Source organism: Polistes canadensis, unplaced genomic scaffold, assembly GCF_001313835.1.
Source record: "Polistes canadensis isolate GaletaPanama2010 unplaced genomic scaffold, ASM131383v1 scaffold_107, whole genome shotgun sequence".
Lineage (NCBI taxonomy): Eukaryota > Metazoa > Arthropoda > Insecta > Hymenoptera > Vespidae > Polistes > Polistes canadensis.
Genome location: NW_014569654.1, coordinates 241962 through 256950, shown reverse-complemented (window position 1 = coordinate 256950; position 14989 = coordinate 241962). Strand labels below are relative to the sequence as shown.

General features: G+C 31.3%; 1 protein-coding gene across 50 annotated transcripts in view; it reads left to right on the top strand.

The window, feature by feature from the left end:
* The window catches only part of LOC106787588 (calcium-activated potassium channel slowpoke), an 81153-nt gene extending 66750 nt beyond the window's left edge, over positions 1-14403 (top strand). For 16 of the 50 annotated variants that reach the window (XM_014750069.1, XM_014750050.1, XM_014750056.1 and 13 more), the window contains 13 exons: positions 3368-3388; positions 6463-6525; positions 8182-8214; positions 8425-8557; positions 8651-8710; positions 8841-9237; positions 9554-9737; positions 10008-10103; positions 10265-10401; positions 10487-10599; positions 10752-10913; positions 11802-11895; positions 12517-14403. In XM_014750069.1, coding sequence (XP_014605555.1) covers positions 3368-3388; positions 6463-6525; positions 8182-8214; positions 8425-8557; positions 8651-8710; positions 8841-9237; positions 9554-9737; positions 10008-10103; positions 10265-10401; positions 10487-10599; positions 10752-10913; positions 11802-11895; positions 12517-12597 — 1574 coding nt within the window. In that variant the 3' untranslated portion in view covers positions 12598-14403. The remainder of the gene's footprint in view (positions 1-3367; positions 3389-6462; positions 6526-8181; positions 8215-8424; positions 8558-8650; positions 8711-8840; positions 9238-9553; positions 9738-10007; positions 10104-10264; positions 10402-10486; positions 10600-10751; positions 10914-11801; positions 11896-12516) is intronic. The other 34 variants (XM_014750066.1, XM_014750078.1, XM_014750067.1 and 31 more) reach the window with 8 other exon arrangements.
* Positions 14404-14989: the final 586 nt, after the last annotated feature.

Genomic DNA, 14989 nt, shown 5'->3' with positions numbered 1-14989 from the left:
GTATCCCCCAATATAGATTGTCTCTCTCTCTCTCTCTCTCTCTCTCTCTCTTTCTCTCTCTCTCTCTCTCTCTCTCTCACTCTCACTTTCTCTATCTATCTATCTATCTATCTATCTATCTTTCTTTCTTCCTTTCTCTCTATCATCTATAATTTCATTTATCTACAGATACCTATATATTATACACATATGTATATCCAATCGATTAATTCTACAGATAGTAACGTGACGGGAATATATATGTAACGGTGATTCGTGGACTCGTTTAAACTAACAGAAATCAAATGGAATTAACTTTTTGCACTATGAAGTCATCCTTGCTTGTTAGAACATTTTTCTATTTTTCTTTATAATTCTCTTGAGTCATCTCTGACTGTTAACACACTTCGTTTAACTAATATTACGAATTGCTATGAAAACAGTTTTATTTAACAAATTACCATCAAGTCATACGCGTATTTGCGTGAATTTATTAAACGTGTGATATATATCAAAAACAAATTATAGATAATTTAGTAAGAATTAAAACGAATTAAAAAAAAAAAAACAAAAAATAGTTCATTTTAATGAAAAAAAAAAATCTAAATAATTCACTAGTCACCGTACTTTATATTAAAAATAGATTTCAATCAAATAGATCGATACTATTTGAATCGAAAGATACATACATTGTTTCTTTTAATACAAAAATGATTTCTCTCTCTTTCTCTCTCTATCTATCTATCTATCTATCTCTCTCTCTCTTTTTCTCTTTCTTTTCATATCCTTCGATTCGAATGGTAATTTCTACAAAACAGTCACACAAACGTAGTGTAACGATCGTTGTCATTCGAATACAAATTTCGATCGATTTCACTAAAGACAGGCTAGTTTTATCGTAGGCGTTAACGAAACGACGGAAAAATACGAAATGGTGGAACGAGTAAACAACCAACTCAACTTGACCTTTCCATTATGCAGATTAATTCGTTCGTTAAGGCTTACGTCTCGCAAGTTATATCTCTCTTCTTTCTGTCTCTCTCTCTCTCTCTCTTTTTTTCTCTTTCTCTCTCTCTCTCTCTCTCTCTCTCTCTCTCTCTCTCTCTCATACTCACTCTCTTCATCGTTTCTAATTTATAAGCGACGAAACGATCAACGAAGGAATAAGATGCTAACGTGTAATCAACACGAGAAACGATTAGCACAACGAAGTGAAACGACCTTGTAAAAAGAATTAAATTAAAAAATGAAATAAATTACAACAATAGGAACTGAAAAGATGTTCCGAGCAAAGTTCAAATGAATTATCCTTGTTTCTTCCTTCGTTCTGCTAATTAATTCATATTCTATCTCTATTTTAATATAATCTTTCAGTATGGCAACGATATGACAGAACCAAGTGTAGAATACAGTTTAGTGTTTTTTTGAGCCCTGTATTGGTGTAATGCTGTATTTTCCTTTTTTTTTGCTATCGAAATGATTATTATTATTATTATTATTAATATTATTATACATCGATGTGTACTTTTTTTTTTATATATGAATGTAGTTTTTATATATTATAATGGTTTGTAAATGTTTCAAGATGGTTAATTGTTGTAAAAGTGGATCATGAAATTTCATCGGTATATATTTATTATACATACATAGATTTATGTATTATGTACGTATATACAAAACACGTGTACGGATTTAATATTAATCATTTGTTTATTAGATTCGCGTTGGATCGATTTGATGTTTATGATTATAATTATAATTATTATTATTATTATTATTATTATTCGACGTGTGCTTAGAACATATATATCTATAAATATATATTTAGACCAGTTAGTTGTTTATTCGTATCTACTTTCTGTTAGTTCTTTTGTATATCTCTCTTTTTCTCTTTGTCTAAATCTAGTTATCGTTCTATTTATCTCTTAATCTATCTTTTTCTCTCTTATTCCTTAAAACAATGACAACGACCGTTAACAAAGTCCCAAAGTAATTATTTTCTTTTATTTTTTTTATTCCTAATTCTTGTAGCATTTAATCGTTGTTAATTAATCAATATAATCATTAACTCTTAAAAGAACTCGAGATTGAATTGTACGTGAATTGCTTTCGACATTTTACAGAACGCTCTTCGAACGAAAAAAAAAAATTACTTCTCTTGATTTTCTTTTTTCTTTTCGTTCATTTAGACCTTTGTCGTATGTGTTAACATTGATTGTGTTATTACATGTGTGTTAAATTCTCTACTCGCTGCATTATATAATATACTATACTATATATAATACTTATCATAGTCACGTAGTAATCTTTTGGAATTGTCTATTATCCTAACTTTGGTGTACATATATAATTATACATACTCAATGGAATATCTTTTCGAACGAATCGATAGAAAACTTGCAGTTAGTTTGAACGTGTTTTACGCGATATGCGCACGAGTGTTCTGTAAGAGTGTAAATATAATATTACAAATATCGATCTTAATAAACCATAATCGTTTAGTCTTAAAAAGCTCCTTAACGTTGGTATACAATCAAAAATTATAATATTCGCAAGAAAATGAAAAAAAGAAGAAGAAATTAGATATCACCGGCAACGTTAATGTTAGAAAGGGAAAGGAACCAGACCAGAAATAATAGGATTCGACAATTTAAAATAAAAAATAAATAAAATAAAAATACAAATAAAAATGAAAAGATACAAAAGGAAGTGGAGAGGGGGTGTGGATAATAAAAGCTAGGGAAGTTTGAAAGTAAAGCTTTCTTATCTCGTTGTCAATGTCGTTTTAAATCCATTCGAAAGCAGGGAAATACGTGTTGTACATAGAATACATACCTAGGGTATATCCGATACGAGTGTTCCCTTGTACTAGGTGTGTAAACATACGTGATCTATCTGTACGTCTGATCACACAAAGTACTCGCAGAGACTGACTCATACATGCACTTATACAAACGTACCATCTATCGTTTTCACAATATACATTTCCTCGTAGGAATCCACCACACCTGTTACCATTTAATATAAAAACGTTCGTAAAATCATTCAAAACAAAACAAAAAGAAAAGAATTCCAAAACTTTTATCTTCATTAACATAATATGTTGTTTGATTTGATCTGATTTTACGAACTTTGTGCTCTCATCATCATCATCATCATCATCATCATCACCATCATCATCGTCATCGTCATTATCATTAAATCAAAACGTAATACATACATAAATACACATGCATATTTATGCAAAAAACACAAGCACAAATAATAAGTCTATATACTAGGAAACAATAATAAGCATATGTAAAAATAGTGATCATTAATCTAACTAACTCTTCGCATCTGTATCTGTTCGAAAACTCTCTTCTCGTCCTCCAATCTACCCGCATAGGTGAAGACTACTCGTACCCAAGTAAGTCAAATTGTCTCAGCGGGAGTATATTTAATATTTAAATATATAGTGAACCACACGGGAGTATTCGTACCCAATTTGTTAATTTAAAACAATCAATATTTTCTTATAATGAAATATTTCAAAATTTGTATACACATAAACCCTATCTTAAAATTATTAACCTTTTAAATTGATATGAATTTGATTGCAAAAAAGCATTTGATTCTAAAAGGAATAAAATTATATATGACTGATAAGAAAATCGGCCCAATCGTCTGAAAAGTATTATAAGATACAAAGGAGGGTCAACCAAGTATACTACTTACAAAAAAATAATCATTGTATTTTTATTATATATTATGAAGATGGAAATACTCTTGTTAGATCAATTTATAATCACTTAAGAGTAAAATTATATTTTTATAATAATAAAATATATATTCCTTACAATCAAATTTATATCAATTTGAAAGTTTAATAATCCTAAGATAGGACTTCTGTGTATAAATATTTTGAAGCTTTGCATTACAAGCAAATATCAATTATTTCAAATTTGCAGTGAGAGCAGGTACGAATACTTCTATGATTTCACTTTATACATCCATACTTATATACATATATATTTGTAAATATATATATATATATATATATATATATATATTCATACACATATATAGATATCTTTAATATATAATATAATCACAGAACGCGATCGTGCCAATGTTCAACGAGAAAGATTACGATATAATTAACGCAGCACAATTGATATAGAGAAGTAGGCTAAAACAAAGCTAATCACAAAGTAACATTGAGCAATGCTGTTATTATATTGCTAAATCTAAATTGAGTTCCACGTTTCTCACGTTTATTAGAAAATATCTTATCGTCGTAAATAAAATAATTAAACAAATATATAAAATTTCCAAATTGCAATTTATAAACAAAATATTTAATTTCAAGGAAAACAAAACCAACAAATTAATGTATCACGAAATATCATTTCAATCCGATAAACGTGTACGATTTGGAACTTTCACGCGCGCAATACTTAGCATACGGCTAATATAAAAAAATATTAACAATTCACCATGACTCAGCAAACGTAGTACATGCGTAGGAACGATCATGGCAAAAAGAAGTACCAAAAAAATAACAAGAAATAAATATACACGTACTTAAAAAAAACTTTTTTTAAAAATTAGCACGAAGAAGGAAAACGAAGAATTAACGAGCAAGTTGAAAACAAAAAGAAAAAAAAAACAAAAAAAAAAAAACAAAAAAAAANATAGAAGAAAAAGAAATAAAAATGAAAAAAAAAAAAAAATAAAGAAAAAGAAGAGACAATAATTATATAATTCGTCACTCGACTTCGACGACGAGAGTTTCACGGCAACCCCCGACGACTAAAACGACTCTTATTTTTCTCCTTTGATTCCGCTGCTCACACGATACAAACTATCTCTGTCCGTTTGTCCATCTTTCTAAATACCTCTTTTTCTCTTTCTCTGTCTGTCTGTCTGTCTATCTATCTATCTATCTTTCTTTCTCTCCCTCTCTCTCTCTCTCTCTCTCTTCATGTGTTTGTGCGTATACTTTTCAAGCACTCTTTTCAAAGATTTTATCAACCCCCATCCTACCTCCCCCCACTTTCTCATTCTCTCTCTCTGTCTCTCTTTTTTTATTCTCTCTTTTTCTCTAACATACACACAGAGCTTTTGCTCGAATGTCTACTTTTCTGCACGTCAATTCCTTCCTTGGGTGCATAAAAAGGTCTTGCACTTAATAACGCGACGCGTGCACTGTGATGACAAGGAAGAGGAGAAGGTGAAGGAGGAGGAGGAGGAGGAGGAGGAGGAAAAGGAAGAAAAAAAAGTAATAATGGCCAAGAAAAAGATAAAGAAAATTAAAGCAATAAAGTGTGTTAAAAAAAATCAACGTATTCCTTCGATGTATGCTCGTCGAAGGTATTAATTAATTAAATAAATACATAATTAATTAAATAAATAAATAAATAAATTAAATAAAAATCACGGAAATTTGTTTGTGCTATTTTTCTCGAAAATTCTATATGAGAAAAAAATATTTAAAAAATAAAAAAATTAACCATAAGGAACGAAGAAAGTTTGAAATAATGAAGATAAAAAAATAAAATATTAATAAAAATAAAAATAATCGTGGAACATCTACGGGTTGTCAACTTTTAGAAAAATAAAATTTTATTTCGCATGCGAGCATAAATGCAAATATATTTGACGGTATAAAGCTTGCCAGCCAATGCATGATAGAAGCGATAAGTACCAAAATGCACAGTGCACAGCTTGTGAGCGTATTTAAGAAATATGTTGGTATAACATGGACGATTTAGATCTGTCTAATTTTCTTCTCTCTCTCTCTCTCCCTATTTTTTGTTATAACTTTCCCTTTGCCTATTTGTCTATCTATCCATCTATCTATCTATTTATCTATCTATCTGCCTATCAATCTATCCATCTGTCTGTCTCTTTCTCTCTCTCTCTCTCTCTCACTTTTTCGTTAATTAATTCCACTATGCATCTTCACGAATCTTTGCATAATTAATACAATAGAACCTTTGTATTTGCAATTACGAAAAAAAAAAATGATATGAATTTGTCTTGTTCGTCCTTGTTTATGCGAACTGTTTTTGGCAATGTAGTTAACCTAAGTTATGATTATCTATATTTATGTATGTTCGTGTTCGTAAATAATATATATTAGCACAGTAGTTAATAATAGTAACAAAGTAATAGTAGTGGTAGTAATAAAAGTAATAGTAAAAGTGACGTAGAAATTAGTAACAACTTCGATTGAAAACTCACTTAAATGTCGTACCAAATAAAAGAATATTTTAATCGATTTGAAATCAGTACAACCATATATATGTATATATACAATTGTATGTATGTATATATGTGTTTTCAATTAAATGGAACGAAGGGTGAGTTTTCGAGCGAAATGGAGAAAAGTTTGCAAGCATAGTTTCCGATGTATTTAGCGATTAGTTCTCTAGAGTAGCGAGTTTAGGCGTTAGTTAATTAGTTAGCGTAGCTAACATGTGTAGTGGTTTGTTGCAGACGACCACCATCCTCCCCCCACATTCACTCCGCCAGAACTGCCCAAGATGGTTCACCTGAGAGGTACAGTTACACCTCAATCAAATCCATGCTACAGTCTCGCAAACTGCCTTTCCGAACGTCAACGAGCGCGATAAACAAAATATTACATTTAAATAATTAATAACGGAGAAGCATGATGTCGAAAAAAAAAATGTCTATTTCTGTCTCTCTCTCTCTCTCTATCTATCTCTCTATTTCTCTCTATCTTTCTATCTATCTTTATCTACCTAATTATCTATCTAAATTTTCTCTCTCTCCGAGAAGAAAAAAAATAATTAACAAAAGAGACGTACGTGAATCGCTTTTTCGTTATTTTTCATTGCTCTGCCTACAAATAATAATTAATTTAACGATATCGTAACAATGATGTGTGCGGCTTCTTGCAAAATCAAATATCTTCAATCGAACGTACAACGTTTCGTAATTGTGCTTAAGAGCTTCCTTAAAGTATGATATTCTTGGTTTTTTTTTTTAATATTTTTTTTCTATATTTTTATTCCTCATATTATCCGAGACTTTTTCAAATAAACAACAGAATATTTTCATTACTGGTGAAATCAATCTCCATCGATACACGAACCGACTGACACTGGAGGATACAAGATTTTAGTTAGGAATTTTTTATTTCTACCTTGAGTTTTTTATTTTTAATTTCTTTGTTTTTCTTTTCAATTCTGTTTTCTTTTTTTTTTAATTTCCTTTTTGTAATATTCTTAATGCATGGAAGAGCGCTTCGTGTTGTAGGCTCGTCGTGTATTACTTCTTCATTATTTCCACTTAAGTTATCGACGAATGCATTTATTTAAAATTGTGAAAGATTTCCTTACTTAAACACATACATACATACTATAAACGTACGTATATTATTAATATTATTATTATTATTGGTTATTTATTATTGATTATTATTATTGATTATTATTATTGATTATTATTGTTATTATATATTCGCATATATTACATGTATGTGCGCTTCTTTTATTCTTATCGCAATACGCTCGAAATTATTAAAAATTCGATGTTTAAATTGAAAGGACGTGCATACACGTCAAACTTTGTTAATCGCTCGCTGTGATAGAAAAACGTGCGTCTTCTCGTAAAAATAATGTTGAAATTATTTGTAAAAATTTGAGAAAAAGAGGAATAAAATAAATTATTAAATAAATAAATAAATTATATAGAAGAAGACGTACGTGTAATTACTACGCTGCTTCGTAAATATTGAAATACTTAAATGTCAGGCTTCGAGCATTGGCCGTACTATTTATTTTTGTTGGTTTTTCTGGCACGTACTAACAACTATATATATATATATATATTATAAATTACATGTGTTTAGGCTGAGTTATGCGCGCCTGTAAGCATGGGGCTCTGTAGGATTTTTATCCATGAAAGTAATATGCGCAATAAAAACGGGGAGGGGTATTAGATCGCGAACAATGTGATAATCGTGTAATTATAATGGCCCATTATTGCTGGTTATTTGTGAAAATAAACAAAAATTTGCACATACAAAAAAAAAAATCGAAATAGAAGTAAAATTATATTATCAAAATTTTGCGAATTTAAATAATATGTTATTTATTTATACGTCACACCGGCATTAATGCGGCCAATCATCGTTCACTCTTAGATCATTGATCGTGAATAAAATTAATAGTATTTTATATATTTTAGGTGAAATTAATCGTGAACGAGAAGATCCGAACGGTGAGTTTTAATTTTGTTTTAATTATACTGAACTTTCTCTCTCTCTCTCTCTCTCTCTCTCTCTCTCTCTCTCTCTCTCTCTCTCTCTATTTCTCTTTGATTTTCTTGATATGTATGGTCAATTTCAGATATATGGAATACGATTCTCAATTTCGATTGTTTAGATATGTTTGTACTTAACATAAATGCCTAACGTTTTATCTATTGTAGCTATGAGGAATCATCGAAATTCTGTCGGAATGACTATGATGAATTCGACGAAGCAAGTGAACAAAGTGAAACCGAACGTGAATCGAGCTACGAACGATAGTTTGTCGAGTCCCAATCAGCCTTATAATCAAAGGTATTTACTCACATTAGAGTCTCCTTTTTTTATAAAAAAAAGACATCTTTTTTTTAATCTTTAACAATAATATCGTTGTTTATTAATTTTCAGATCGCAAGAAGAATCCGCGTATGCCGGCTACCATCTTGCCTACGAAGTGAAAAAACTTATGTACGATGCTATATCGATAAAATAATTAAATTAATAAAAACAAAAGGAAACAATATTGATTAAAAAAAAAAAAAAATTGATACCAGCTTGTCGTTAATTCTGGTTGTATTTTTTGTTTTTAATTTTTCAGGCCAACGAGTAGAGCCTCAGGTGGCACTAATGTAAACAACAACGGTGGTCTTCAAGTTGGTATCGCTGACGATCAGGCGAAAGATTTCGACTTTGAGAAGACCGAAATGAAATACGACTCAACGGGCATGTTCCATTGGAGTCCATCCCGTAACCTCGAAGACTGCATATTAGATCGTAATCAGGCGGCTATGACAGTTCTAAATGGACACGTCGTTGTCTGCCTGTTTGCCGATCCCGACTCGCCTCTTATCGGCTTGAGAAACCTTGTTATGCCATTACGAGCTTCCAATTTCCATTACCACGAGCTTAAACACGTAGTGATAGTTGGGTCTGTGGACTACATCCGCCGCGAATGGAAAATGTTGCAGAACCTACCAAAAATATCGGTGTTGAACGTGAGTCGATATAACAAAAAAACATTTGAATAGCTGATGATCCGATACTTTGTAAAGTTAATTGCTTCAAAAATGCACGTCGTCACAAAAATATTGCTTTATCGATAATAGAAAAACAAAACAAAAAATCAGTAATTACAATATTTTCTTTTTAACTATAACATATAGATATATCCAGTTACTGTATTGTTAAAAAAAAAATGTATCATTTTTCAATTCGGTTAAGTGACATTTAGATCACCTTGCTTGTAGTATTGCATATCACTCTATGAATATTATAATAATAATTATATACTGATAATACTTTGATTTATAGGGTTCACCGTTGAGCAGAGCTGATTTGCGCGCAGTAAACGTGAATCTATGCGACATGTGTTGCATCCTGTCGGCAAAAGTGCCTAGCAACGATGACCCCACCCTCGCCGACAAGGAAGCCATCCTCGCATCCCTTAATATAAAGGCTATGACGTTCGACGACACGATCGGCGTGTTAAGTCAAGGTAAGCTGTTCGAGCTTAGAATTCTATTACCTACGCTTCACACATTATCTCGTTAACTAACATGTTGAATTACATCAATACTCACGGAAAGTTTTATTTTAGAAAATTCCTATCAATTTGATTTAGGTCGTGACGAGGCGCGCGCGCGCGCGTGTTAATTACGATAAAAATACATATCTATACGTATATACTTGCACACAAGTTTATCGTTTGCATATTCTCGTTTGTATGTTATCAATGATATCATTAAACAATGAGTAAAAATTCCAGCAAATAATGAGCAAGGTAATTTGACCACAGTTGGCAGCCCGATTGTTCTACAGCGACGAGGATCCGTTTACGGGGCCAACGTGCCAATGATCACAGGTATTAATGCATACAAATAATAATAATATAATTACAATTAAAATGATTGACAACTTTTCCAGTATGCCAGAACTGAATAACAAAAAAAAAAGTATAAACTAAAGCATCAAATTAAATTATTATTATTTACAATAATAACGATATACATCTGGTATTTATAGAACTCGTAAACGACAGCAACGTTCAGTTCCTTGATCAGGATGATGATGATGACCCAGACACGGAACTCTACCTCACACAACCGTTCGCTTGCGGTACCGCTTTCGCTGTGAGCGTATTAGATTCGCTCATGTCGACGGTAAGTTAATAAATTGAATCATTTGAATCGATAATAATTCGAAATATTATTTCAAATAACATTCTCTATTTTATAAATATTACAGACGTACTTCAATCAAAATGCGCTTACTCTGATCCGTTCTTTGATAACCGGTGGAGCAACGCCCGAATTGGAATTAATTCTGGCAGAAGGTGCCGGTTTGAGAGGGGGTTACAGGTGAATTTATTTATGATCAACAACATTTAAGTATGGATCAAAACATTATTCTTATATCATTTTATTATTATATCCAATTGAGAATTTTATATTCAGATTGTGCATAATAATTTACACGGTGATGACTATATTTGTTGAATTTGATTTTGTAGCACTGCGGACAGTTTAGCCAATAGAGATCGATGTCGAGTCGGTCAAATCGCATTGTACGATGGGCCATTAGCTCAGTACGGCGAAGGAGGCAAGTACGGTGACCTCTTTGTCGCAGCATTAAAATCGTATGGAATGCTGTGCATTGGTCTGTACAGGTACAGGTACCGGAATTTTTTCCCTCTCTCGATGGTATTTATTGGATAATCTATGTATTCTGGCTTACAATGATCTTTCTGATTGCTGCTACATTATATATTATTATATATCGCTACCAAAGTCTATGACATTTTTATCGTACATCATTCTTGTAATAATTACTTCCGTGATTCTTTCATTTTCTGTCGCACAGTTTTGCATTTTCCGTTTTTACGTCACAAGAAAAATAAGCGATGATCGTGAGTTTTTTCATCCAAAAAATACCTATCATTTTTTATTGTCATCTGTTTGTTTAGCGTTTAGTTTAATGTCGCAAAAAACCAAACCAGCTTTGTTAGTTTAGTTGTTTATTCCTTTTTTAGTTTTAGTTATAGTTTTAGTTCTATTATATTATATTTCTTTACTTTTCTTTTATTTCTTTTTTCTTCTTTTTTAATAATTTCTATTAATTCTTTCTTCAGGATTTCCATTATATTCCTTCGAAATATGATTTATTAACATACTTTTAACAAATTAAGCTTTCTAGCTTATTAAATATACACGCTTTAGTCTAATCCCAAAGAATCTTAGCTATTAACAAATTAACTTAAAATAGTTAGCTTATTTTAATTTTCAATTTTATCATTTTATTTCAATTTACCTCTCAATTCGATTTAAGATAGATTTACTAACTTTTTCCAAGTAAATAGATTGTTATTAATTTAACGTAACTTTAATTAACACTTTCTTTTTAATAAATTTGTCGTAGCATATATTAAAAAAGATTTGAATAAAATATTTCGTGGAGTTCATTGTGTTTAGCTTAGCTAACGTGTGAGTGCGTGTTCATGTGTGTATGTCATAGGATTATGAGTAAAAGAATAGTGAAATTTACGAATTAACGTATCTTTTAGGTTTCGAGATACAAGTTCGTCGTGCGATGCTTCGTCGAAAAGATACGTCATTACAAATCCACCGGACGATTTCACACTTTTACCCACAGATCAGGTATATTTGCGGACATAATTCATATATTAAAAATATTATATAATAATTTAAAAAATTGTTTATATAAAGAACATTTTAATACGTTCTGTATCAGAATAATGTTCGATAATCTTCCGTTTAAATCGCATGGATCGTAATTGAATCAAAATAATTTCGAGTATCTTAAACCTTAAGTTTAAAGTAGAACTTATACGCTACCTATGCGTCACGGAACATGTCACATAAATCTTTATTATATTTATTTATATATCTTTTTAATAATTAAATTGGTATTTAAAGAAAAAGGCTTATGTTGCCATTAACAATGATTTCACTTGTCGTAATATTTGTTGGCTCTCCTATGAAGTTTGCAATTTATAACATAAATTCTTGTTTAAAACATCTATCCAATTATTGAAATAATTGAGCCGTTTATTTTGAAAGTGGCATTTTTCTTTTCTTTTTTTTTTTTTTAAACGAAAAGATACCGTTCAATTGTAATTAGTGTTGCCATTAATTCGATTTTTTTGAAAAAGTGACTTATGCCATTTTCAAAATAAACGGCTCAATTATTTCTAACATTGTATTGGGTTTAAAGGGTGAGATATAATTGAGTGATTGGATTAATTAAAAATTGTTCAGGTTTTCGTGCTGATGCAGTTCGATCCAGGACTAGAGTACAGGCCGAGCAGAGGTGCCCGTGGCAAGGATGACGCCTCCTGACTGTTGCTGTGTAGCGCCCTCACCGACGGACCTTATTCCTACATCTAATTAACGCGTCTAAAGTCATCATGCTGCCCATCATTCCTGAACTCCTCCGGTCTTCTTCGTCGTTCAAGAAAAGAGATGAAATATCACGCGTCCATCATCGAGCCTATGCGAGCCCCGTCCATTGAAAAAAATACGTACAAGCAAAAAAGGAAAAACAAATAACGAAGACGTCCGTTCTTCCTGTGCAAGTCAAAAACGTCGTTATCAGGATTATATCAGTCAGCCACGCGAATCCTTCCCTTTTGTCTCTATCTATTTAGTTTATTTTTCTCGACCTATCTATTTATCTATCTTTATATTTCTCTCTTTTTATTATTCTCTCTCTTTCTTTCTTTTTTTTCTCTTTTTTATTTTATCATAAATGTTATATCCTTCGAAATATTTCCAAATATCCTTTATTCGTCGATAATTAATTCTGTGTAACAAACGCGTGAAAAACGTGAAGACGAAAAAAAGAACGGATAAGAGTTTGTAGTAGTATTTACGAAGGAGAGGATCGAGTGGATGGAAAATGGTGGAAGAGTCTAAATTAGTGGGATAAGAAAAAATGAAATGGAAAGAGATGAAGGGAAGAAGAATAAGAATAAAAAAGAAGAATCGAGGAATGTTGGAAGTGGCATGGTGAAACATGGTCCGAGGGTAGCTACACGTGGTGCTCTCAAGAATTAAGAAGTTGTCTTATCCGCAAAAGGACAACTACTTAAAAAAACAAAAAAAAAGAAAAAATAACGCAAAGGACTGATCGGCTTATCGCGGAGACAAAATGTGTGATCGAATCACCCCCTCCCATTGCCCCTATACAATAATTAAGAAAGCTCGAGAGAAGAGCGTATATGTATAATAAAATTAAGGTGCAATCAAGCAAGCAAGCAAACAAACAAACAAACAAACAAACAACAACAACAAGAACAAAACAACGGGATAATGGAAAAGCTACAAAATAAAGAGCCTTCCCCGAAGTTACTGTCTGATAATTTACAGTGATCAAACAAAAAAAGTAAAAGAAGAGAAAGAGCAAAGAAGAAGAAGAAGAAGAAGAAAACAAATTATTACGAAGAAAACGAAAAAAATGAGAGAAAAAACAAAACAACGCAAGAGCGGATAAGAAATCAACGCCTCCGTGTGATTCATTCGAAGATTATTTAATTAATTATCGTAGAATTAAAGAGAGACGAGAAATAAGAGAGAGAGAAAGAGAGAGAGAGAGAGACAGAGTGAGAGAGAATGATAGTTGTGTTTCGTTTGTAAAATAAGAAAAAAAAGTCTCAAAGAGGGGCATGAGAAAAGTGAGAAGATGAAAGAAATGAGAAAAAGAATGGAAAGACGAGGAAATGTCGAAAGCGTTTCGTCGAGATCAATTAAATGAAATTTAATTGTCCCACGTTCGCAACACCTCTTTCTTTTTCTCACCCTCACTTTCTTTCTACCCTTTTCTAACTTTCTCTGTCTCTCTCTCTCTCTCTCCCTTTTGCTCTCGTCCCTAAACCTAACTCTTTTCGTACCTCGATGTAAAAAAGAGGAAAAAAATAAACAGAAAATGCAAATGCAAGAAGAAGTGAAGACGTGAACAAAAGACAAATAGAATAAACAAGTAAAGAGACGAAAATATTTAAAAAAAAAAAATATATAAAAAAAAAACAAAAAAAGATTAAAAGAAAAAAAAAACAAAAAAATCCGGTATTATTATAGAAACAAAAAGACAAATGATTCAAATCGATAGAAAGTGCATCGAAGAAGAGGCCAATAAATAATGGAAACGAAATGAATGAAGGGAATGAAGGAATGAGAAGGAAGAAAGGATAAAATAGGCGACAAAGACAAAAGTTGACAAAATGTTACAAAAATTAATAAAAAGACAAAAATAACTAGAGAAGAAAAGAAAGTGGGAGAGAGAGAGAGAGAGAGAGAATGAATGGAAGAGAGTACCAAAATGGCCGAGAAGAAGACATAGCTTATGAGTGCGCGTGAAAAGAAGAGAATCGTCGTAGTGTGTCCGGAACTACTACGTACATCTAAAAACAAAACATAAAAAATAATAAACAAAAAATGTTGTAACCTTTACCTCGTGTGTCTTGCTTTACACAACCAAATACGAAAGGAAAAATACAAATTTTCAATCTCGAGCACTTTGTACAGGTTTTACACATACGCACGCACACGCACACCGTATCGGTGCAAATGAAGATAAGAAGATGAGAACATGAAGATAAAAATAAGGAGAAAAAAAAGAATAAGAAGAAAAAAGCGATAATTGATAAAGAACAAAAAATAATAATAATAATTGTAATAATAATAATAATACTACTAATAATAATAATAATAATAATTATAATTATAATAATAA